The sequence below is a fragment of the Dendroctonus ponderosae genome, unplaced genomic scaffold (genome assembly GCF_020466585.1).
Source record: "Dendroctonus ponderosae isolate FM_Combo_2020 unplaced genomic scaffold, Dpon_F_20191213v2 Dpon_F_20191213_6, whole genome shotgun sequence".
In the NCBI taxonomy this organism is placed as follows: domain Eukaryota; kingdom Metazoa; phylum Arthropoda; class Insecta; order Coleoptera; family Curculionidae; genus Dendroctonus; species Dendroctonus ponderosae.
The window spans coordinates 12,520,433-12,530,349 of NW_026018814.1; the positions used below are offsets into that span (position 1 = coordinate 12,520,433).

Here is a 9,917-nt window from a genome sequence, read left to right on the forward strand (position 1 = left end):
TACAATAATTCCGAAACATTTGGGTAAGGAGCTGTATGCATTTAAAATAGGTACTCTATCTACAATCTGCAAAAGTGGTAATTCCGGTTATCCATAAAATAGACGTCAACTGATTATTTTAAATAGAACGCTCTTTACATTACTAGAAATTTCAGTTTTCCCAAAGATTATGAAAACTTTTTATACAGGGTGAGTTTTTAAAGAAAGAAGACAACGAATTTGGATTTTGAATGGTCTAATCGCAACCAATTTTATGTTTCTCAAATTTGACAGCTGTCAGGACATATGTAAAAAAATATTTATGACACTTTCCTAAATGATTCCTAGTTCTAGATTTTGACAGTTTGACAGGAAAACATTAAATAGAAAAGTTGTAGAAAATATCATTCCAAAGACAATGACATGAGACATTTCTACAAACTGACTGTCATTTTTGACATATGACCACAACTTGAGTTTTTTCAAATGACAACCATATTTGATTATGCCTTTATTGAATAGAGCATTTTATTACGATTTCTGTGATATATCACATCGGTTTTTGTGTCAAGTGTTTGCAAACAATTTATACTTTTTCAATTTAGTTGATCGAAGTTAGCCATGGAAAATAGTATAAGGCAGACAATAGTGTTTCCATAGTAACAAACAATAACAAAGTCTTTAAATTTTTGACATTCACGTTTAAATTCAACTTAGAAAGTTAGTTTTATTGTAAAAATGAAGAATTATTCCAATCAAGAAAAGCGCGATCTGATTGAAACCTACATTAGATGTGATAAAAATACTGGACAAGCCTCTGATTACTATTTTGAGGAGTATTTGGACCGTCGTCAGCCGTCCTTGACAAACAACAAGACAACTTGGTTATATATGGATGTTTTACGCAGCCAAGAAATGAAGATAAAGTAATAAATTAAGCGGTTGAGGTTAATGTCTTGGCCATTGTAAGCCAGATTTGAACCCGAGAGAGCCCGGACTTTCCAAAGCGCCGTGACGAGAGTTCTGAAAAAACACAAATTCCATCCATATCAATTATCACTATCCCAAACTTTATGGTCCAGAAATATTAGTGATTTCACTTCGGAATTCAAGATAATAAGCTGTAAACTCGCATAAACCTTTATTTTAACATCCCAAAGCTTCTCTCAAAATCTACTGTGTGGACGCGACTGTTAGATAACTAAGGTCAAAGGTCAAAGGTCAAAAATATTTTTGCTCGTTTTTTGCAAATATATCGTTTCCTGTAAGCTTTACGGAACCTGTACTTACTACGAAGATTGTGGCGAATTAAATTATCTACAAGGTTTGTTTGAAAACATTTTTATGCGTTAAACCGTTTGGGAGATTGAGATCGGAGATCGCGCGGTGTTTAACTATGTACGTTATCATTCAAGTTCAACCTGTAGACCCGGCCAAAAATAATACGTCGTATAAAGTCCGTTAGTTATCGAAAAACATATAATCATAAATAACTTATTAATAATAGTATAGTATAGTAACATACGTCCGGTAATATTTAATTAATAATAATTCTAATCTAATGCATATTTATGACTTCCCAAATGAATGAAACGAAAGAAATAAACGTTTAATTTATATTTTTATTAAAAAATACGATTTCATACATTTCCATTTTCAGTTATCTTGTTGATCACCGTCGTCCGGTCGTTGTGCAATTTCAAATTCTTCTTAGCTATCGTCTTCAGCGGCATTTGTTTCCACGTCTTTCAGCATTTCGGGGTCAAAAGTACCATCTACATTGGCATCACTATAATAGGGTGAAGCATTGAGGCAAGTTTGCCCATTGTACTGGCCACAAGCTAAAGATCACCGCAACCCCGATTTTCTGCAGCCACATCGTGAACCACAACCATTCTTGCAGTTGCAGAATATTGTGTTCAGCAACTCCTCTGGAGCTGGCGGTAAAATTGTAGGCGCATTATGCAACCCCTGGGGTTCGAAATCATGCTCTAACCAAGTCTGAACTTGGTAGTAAACACGGTTGAAATGTTGGGGAGCTGTTGCACTTGGTGGAATATTTGATAACTGCACAGGTTTATTAAGTTTGGTTGACTTGACGAGTTGTGTATAACGAGGATGATCGATACTGCCCTCGCATTTAGGAGCATTATAGATTGCCAATAAAGTTTGCACTCCATTCTCAATAACTTTTTTACAACAATAACCTGACAGTTTTCTTCTTCAAATGTTGTTGATCAACTTCAAAATCAAGTTGATCCAAATTTCGAAGTTTTTGCAGTGTTCTTAACAACGTTTTATTCTTACAAACGTTGTAGAGAATTGAATCGCTACATTATTTACCTAACTTACTCAAACTAAATATTTGCAAAAAATGCACAAAAAGAAGTTTTTTACTTTTGACCTTGGTTATCTATAGTCGCGTACACACTATCATAAGTAGGTTTTGAGACAAGTTTTAAGATTCTGAAGTAAAGTTTTATACGATCTTACACTTTTTTACCTTGAATTTCGAGATTGGTTCCATATTTTGACTAATATGGCTATACTATACATCCAGGGTATGATGAGCTGCACCTGAATTTTTGTACATGGTTCCGCAACAAATGCCAACAAGACATCCAATACCCTTATAAAATATTACGGGCCGATGAAACTCGATTTACAAATTGTGGAATGTTTAATCGACATAATTAACATATCTATTTGGAATCAAACAAATCCCACCACTTTGAGGAAAGGAGACCACAAATTAAATTTCGAGTTAACATTTGGTGCGGATGGTGGGTTCAAAAATTCTGGGTCCTTTATTTTTGAAGGCACCTTAAATGAAAGTCGATATCTTCTATTCCTTCGGAATGATCTGGGTATTATGTTGGACGACTTGGATTTAGAATTACGGCGCAATGTACAAAGGCTTCAACATACTTAATCTCTTCTGGATAATTATGCCCAAGTGTGGCATCATCAGGACGAATAATTTTCTGGCGCTTGGGTTGAAAGAAGCGGTCCTATTTTATGGCCAGCTCGATCACCCGATAGTTCAGTCCCTGTCATACCAAAATAAATATGACAATTTAAATGAACTGAGAGAAGCTGTTGTTGGAGCACTTAAATACTTACAATAAAATAACTTATTCAGTTTTAAAGCACTGTAGTATTTGCATTGGTAATAATGATAGACTTTTTGAAAATATTTGGCAATCAAAATTATAGTTTCTAGGTTTCAATTCTTATTATTATTAGTATGTTTTGATTTTTATAATAAACCCTTTAGATGAGTTGCCGTCTTAATTAAAATAAACTTATTACCAATTTTAAGGTGGTTGGGTGGTTGTCAAAAGAAATATTGAAGCATATGGTTATTATTTGTAACTATGGAAACAATTCTGTATGCCATTTTCCATGGCTAACTTCGATCAACCACATTAAAAATGAAAAATCATTCGCAGACACTTCCCTTTCGAAAAAACCGTACGATTTCATATATCACTGAAAACGTAATAAAATGGTCTATTTAATAAATGCTTAATCAAATATGGTTTAAATTCAAAAAAAGACAATTTATTGTCACACCTCAAAAGTGACAGTTAGATAATTTGTAAAAATGTCTTATGCCATTTTATTTGGCATGCAATTTTCTTAAATCTTTCTATTTGATGTTGTGTCGTGTCAGACTACTACTGACTCAGATAGGAGTTATTTAAAAATATGTCATAAATTAGTTTTTTCAAATATCTCTTGACAGCTGTGAAATATTGAAAAAATAAAATTAAGTTCAAGTAGAGCATTTAAAACTGCAATTCTTTGACCATTCAACCTTTACCGTATCTGCTGCAGTTTCCAAGAGCAAAGATTTGAAAATTTCCTTTGAAATTATTGGAGTGTATGGTATAAAAAGCCAGACCAATTGTCGCGATCCATATCTTTCAACCAATTTACCTAGAGAACATAATAATTGTGTAATTCATAGATCACAGCTGACAGACAAATGATCTGCATAGGTATTGAACACTTGTATTCTGAAAATGCATGAACTTTATTTTTTATACATGTTTGTATGTTTTTTACGGGTAATCAAAGCTGAATATTCAAGAATATTCAGCTTTGAACTTAGTTTGGTTAAAGTAAAACAAAATACAGTCAAAGCGCAAGCAAATCATTGTTGTCCTTACTAATAAGATTGTTTACTACCATGCTAATATGTTTACTTAAATGGGCTAACAACTTTTCCTAAATAAACGAAAGATAGTGTTGAGATGAAAACAACCTTTTATGGTTGGATGGCGTAGGCAAATGACCGAGATTAACAGGGTCACTTGTCATTAAATTGTCATTTGAGTTACTTCCAATCTGGTAGATAATCTACAAAATCTCAATTATCGAATGATTTTACCACACTGGCGGGTACGTAAACTTTTAATGCTGAATCTCGCATTTTAAAATAACAAAACGTTAACATTTAAAGCTCAGCAAGAAATTATATTCTTTTATAAAGAAAACAAAAAATTTAATGTATTTTTATTTTGCTTAATAGGCCAGAAGAATTACGACAGAATCTCTCAAACATGGGCCTAACGTAATGTAACTTAGATAACTATTGAAAATATTCAGGTGCGCCAACTTGAAAAGGTGTGCTATTTGCATAAACAACGAAAAAGTGAAAAAATGCGAAAATCGTATTTCCTTACATATACATTTTTTCGCTAAGAAACTTTCGACAAGATAGAGTTGGTCCGATATCCGTAGATTTGAAACGTTTGCGAATGGGCAAAAAATAGAAACGTTTGCGAATAGGTACTGTTTTTCTCTTGCCTTGTTTTTACCTGTTTTTTTGCTCTTTCGAGCATTTTAAAGCGAAAATTTCAAATCTACGAATATCGGACCAACTCTATCTTATCGAAAGTTTCATAAGTAGGTATATCTTTGTTCGCAATTATCGGGTAAAAATAAAAAAAAACGCCTAATTTTGACTTTTGAGTTTAAACTCGATATCTCTAACGCATTCGCACGCATAATAAAAATACCTATAGCGACTTGCTCCTATTCGCAAAGTCGTATTAGGCTGGGTTTTTATCTGAAGGTAGAAATGGGTACCCTAACGAATTAAGCCCATGACGTGTACCTGTGCACCGAAACTGAAAACTCTGCTTCCAAAATAAATAAAATACAAGGATGCGACACACCCTACCTATGTGAACATTTCCTAGGTACTTTTTTACAAACCCTTCTATGTACTTTAGTGTAAACATTATTTTCATAGTATCGAAATTCTTTGAAATGCTCTGAATAAAAATAATTTAGTATAGGTTCTCGTATGTGCAGCGAGCAATCCGACGCAAAACTACACGAATGACTATGCCTTGCTTAAGGCGACAATTTCACTTTAAAATCTGAATATAACAAAATATTCACTCAAATTTCATGCATGGCTTCAAAATCACTTTAGGGAATAAAAGAGACGTCATACATGTCAACATGCAATCGATAATTGGAAACAAATGCAATCAAACGTCACAACGGTTACAGCAAAGTAATCATTCCCATAGATAAAGAAAGAACCAGAATTCTTCCGGGTGTAGTTTGGACTAAGACACCTAAACCTACATTTCATTGTGTATCTATATTGAGAATTTTCTTGAAACTTCTAAGCTGACGCAGATTTGAAAGTTGCAATATTCGTTTAGCATAATTATCTCATAAGTGTGGTAATTTAATATTTGATAATACCGATTTTTTCAAATCTGTTTAATCGTAACATGCAAATAGATGTGTATGTATATGTTCTAATATCCTCTTTCTTCAATCACTCAAAGTTTCTCCTCTCGCAGCTTTAAATATATGCAACAAATTATTCTCAGTAAAAACTATGAAGTTATTTAATTTGGGAAACTCCAGATCAAATCACTTGATCAGTGCTAATATCGTGGCTGTAAAAGTCTTTAGGGATAAGTTAAATTAAAAGTTGTCATTGAATATTGATATTAAATCATTTGATCAAACACCATAGAAAGTGACACCCTGAGAAGCGATTAAACAACTAATTTAATTATTTATATTGAATAACTTGCCTTAGTAAAAAAACAGTACGAAAATTTGAAACCCTTTGCTGCTAATAGTTCTAATAGTTGCTGCTTTAGACTAAAAGCATTATCGATGTAATCAAAGTAAAGCACACGTGTGGCATGAACCGACGGTAAAATTAAAAACAGAACTTTTTGTAATCTAAGTAGGGTTTTGCTTAAGATCCGAACAAACACTGAAAATAATTTTGATTTTCCCCGAATATTATAGTATACTTCAGTTTATTCCTAGTACTGTACTAGGAATAGATATAGATAAATGAAAGCACTTCATGTTTCCTCCAACGATTAACAAGTGTTTTACATTGATTGATTCAAGGCATGTTACTGAGAAATAAAACTCCGTTATCACAAATTATTAATCACAAATTTACCTCCTCAATTGGAAATACTGCAATGACGAGAACGAGATATATATCCAAATTGCGGTGTAAAACGTAAGGCGCGTCGAAATTTAATCACTATCTTTGAAACTACAAACCATCTTCATTTAAAACTTTGAGGAAACAAAAACAAAAACTTTCTATACGCTACATTTCCAAGAATCGAGACGCTGGCAACACATCCCCGTATTAGAATTTCGAATTGCTAGTTCGCTTGACAGTCGAGAGCGGCGTGCTCTACATTGGGCGTTGCCAGTTGCCAGTCCCCACCATCAGCGTGAAGCTTTTGATAAATCCCAGCCAATGCAGAGCGTAGTTTGCACCGCTGTAGTAATGGGAACGAGCAGGGCGTCCATGTGATTGGTTCGTTCGTTACCATGGCGACTGTCCTCCCCTCGCGACAGTCTGTTTGACTACCTAAAGCTCTTGGTACTTCACAAGCTGTAGTAGTATCTAAGTAAACACGCAGAGAGGAATATTTGTTTTTCCAATCAGTGCAGGTTTGGAATACCTAAAGTGTTAACTTGTTTGTGAAACCGTTCGTGATGTAAACAATGAAACAAAACCTCCGACGACAAGTTAAGTTCGAATTGATTGTTTCGAATCACAAGTGCACGTAGACTCTATGCGGTGTTCGTGTAGTTTTTTTCGGTTGTGTAATAGTTGAGGTAAATAGTAAAAAAAAAATGTTGACGCCGCAAAAGTTGTATCCTGACGTGAGCAGCATGTCCACATCAGCCAACGCGATGACTCCAATGACGCCTACCTACTCAATGAACACAATGTCTTGTGTTTCCATGGCATCCATGAATTGTTCTCCACAAGCTCCCATGTTTGGGGGTGGCATGCTCACTGCTGATATGACCAATAATAATATGGGAATGAATTCGCGGATTCATCAAAGTAGACAGCAGTTTCTAAACGATTCCCCACAGCTGGCATATACAGCTTTAGGATCTCCGATTTCTCAAACAACCTCATGCATGGCATCTTCGATGCCTGGAATTGCGAATTATCAAATTGGACGTGGCGGTGAATTGAACGGAGGTGATACTTCACCGAACACAGCGCTTCAGCGGGCCGTGCGGACGGAAAAGCCATACAGGAGGTCATATACACATGCAAAACCTCCGTACTCGTACATATCGTTGATTACGATGGCTATTCAGAACAGTCCACAAAAAATGCTGACATTATCTGAAATCTACCAGTTTATTATGGACTTATTCCCGTTCTACAGACAAAACCAACAGAGATGGCAGAACTCCATTCGACATTCACTCTCGTTTAATGACTGTTTTGTGAAAGTGCCGCGAACGCCAGATAAGCCTGGGAAAGGTTCCTTCTGGAGCCTACACCCCGATTCAGGAAATATGTTCGAAAACGGTTGCTACTTGCGGCGGCAAAAGCGATTTAAAGATGAGAAAAAGGAGGTTATTCGTCAGCAGCATAAAAGTCCTTCTCATCATAGCATGGACAACAGCAATAGTTCTGGAAAAAAGACGCCCCTTCACAGTGGCGAGGACAAATCCCATCAGTTGGAAAAGCCATCGGAAAATAACCTAAGTTCGATGATGAACATACATCCGAGTAAATTGGATGTTGATCAGATGAGCATGATGAACGCTAACGAATTGAACATGCACCAGCAACATCATCATCAAAACATGTCTCATGAAGAACTGTCAGTTATGATTAATCGTAGCAATCACTTAGCGTCGCTAACTGAACACCAAGCGATGTTACATCATAATTCCATCAATCATCATCTGAAGCAGGAACCCACTGGATACACACCATCAAATCATCCTTTTTCGATCACGAGGCTACTTCCTACCGAAAGTAAGTCAGATATTAAAATGTATGCTGATATGGGTTACGGATATAATACCTTAAGTCCTCTTCCAAATGCGATACATTCACATGCATCATTAGGAAATGATTATTACAATAGTTCTTCGCTTTACCACTCATCAACGGGAGCGACGGGTTTGTGACAGTATCCTTTAGCCTAGAAACAATTTTATTTGTCAACTCGAATAAACTAAACAGTGTTTACTTTTAAACTATGTTTTTCCCTTCTGCGCAAGGAAAATTATCAATATTTTTAAACCGAATAATGAATCTTGAACTTTGACGGTTTGCTAAGAGTTATGAAGTTTCTTGAGAAAATCTCAGTTTGTAAATATTATTGCTTGTTCGATTTTGTGCGAATAATCGAGTTGTACAGTGTACAAATATTTTTACAGATACATATGTATAAAGGTGTTATTGTTTAAGGGAAAAAATCTGTGAGTGATATTGTTAAAATTCTTGTCGAATACAAGATACATCGATTCGAAAAATCTCAGAAAGAGTTTCGATCTGTCAATTTATTTTTGATTCCAAGTTATGTGCACTATTTAAAATTTTGTGATCTGCGTTTGGTATCAAGTGACAATTTGCAAAGCTACTCATTGATATTGCAATTATTTGAGTTGTAATATTCCAGAGCCTTGTTTTAAAAGCCTCAGCTTATTATTCCTTTCATTCAGAGAAAAAAAAACAGTGACCATCACATGCATACGCAACATAATATCCATATTCTCTTGCCTCTTAAAAATTAATAAACATATCAATTTTTCAACGATATTTGTTTGAAAGCGAATGCGAAATATTATGCAAGCAAGATAACTGATACTGACGTATTTTGAATAAGGATTTAGTACCTACATTGAATACAACGCTTTTAAAGCAATCTGATATTTTGTATTTTTTTCATTATATATTATATATTTGTTTACTTAACTTTGATAATCAAGTGCAAGAAATACTATGTATTCTTAATATTTTCATTAAATGTAAACTTTGTTATACATCTTTTATGTCTCGGATTCAATCGAAGATATTTATCTCATAGGTCACTTGAAAGGCAGTGCCAGTTTCAACAACAAAGGTTTTTGCATTTACTTTTAGTTTTGATGTTTACCATTTGAATCCTGTAAAAACTGTGCAGTATTTGTTAAGATGTAAATTTGTATTCTAATATAATGTGATGTTCTTAATATACTTTTTGCTAAGTATATTATACCGATATGGATATGTGCAACTGATGTGAATCTGTACATTTTAAAAATATGAAAGTATATATAATTTATGTATAATACATTTTTTGTCATAATAAATGTTTCACATCCTATATAAAAATGTTTCATTAGTCATTTATCCACTACGAAATTCCTATATTGACTTGATAATAATTAACAGAGATGTAAAATTTTATTTTGTTCGATAAGATATTAGTCCATTTTGTACACGTGTTTAATTTTATCTCATAATTATTAAATATTTTTATAATCATTCAGTCGTAAGACGTTCCAATTTTTTTTTAAACAACTTATCAGATCAATTAAAAATAAATTAGTTTACAATCGTTTAAATGCACCTTTATTTAATATCGCATAAAAGCAGCTATCAATAACTTTTAATTTAT

General features: G+C 34.0%; 1 protein-coding gene across 1 annotated transcript; it reads left to right on the top strand.

Annotated features, from left to right (window-relative positions):
* Positions 1 to 6,795: 6,795 nt before the first annotated feature.
* On the top strand, positions 6,796 to 9,623 carry LOC109535101 (protein fork head). Its single transcript, XM_019900926.2, has one exon. The coding sequence runs from the start codon at positions 7,132 to 7,134 to the stop codon at positions 8,440 to 8,442; it is 1,311 nt and encodes a 436-aa protein (XP_019756485.1). The 5' UTR covers positions 6,796 to 7,131; the 3' UTR covers positions 8,443 to 9,623.
* The last annotated feature ends 294 nt before the right edge of the window (positions 9,624 to 9,917 follow it).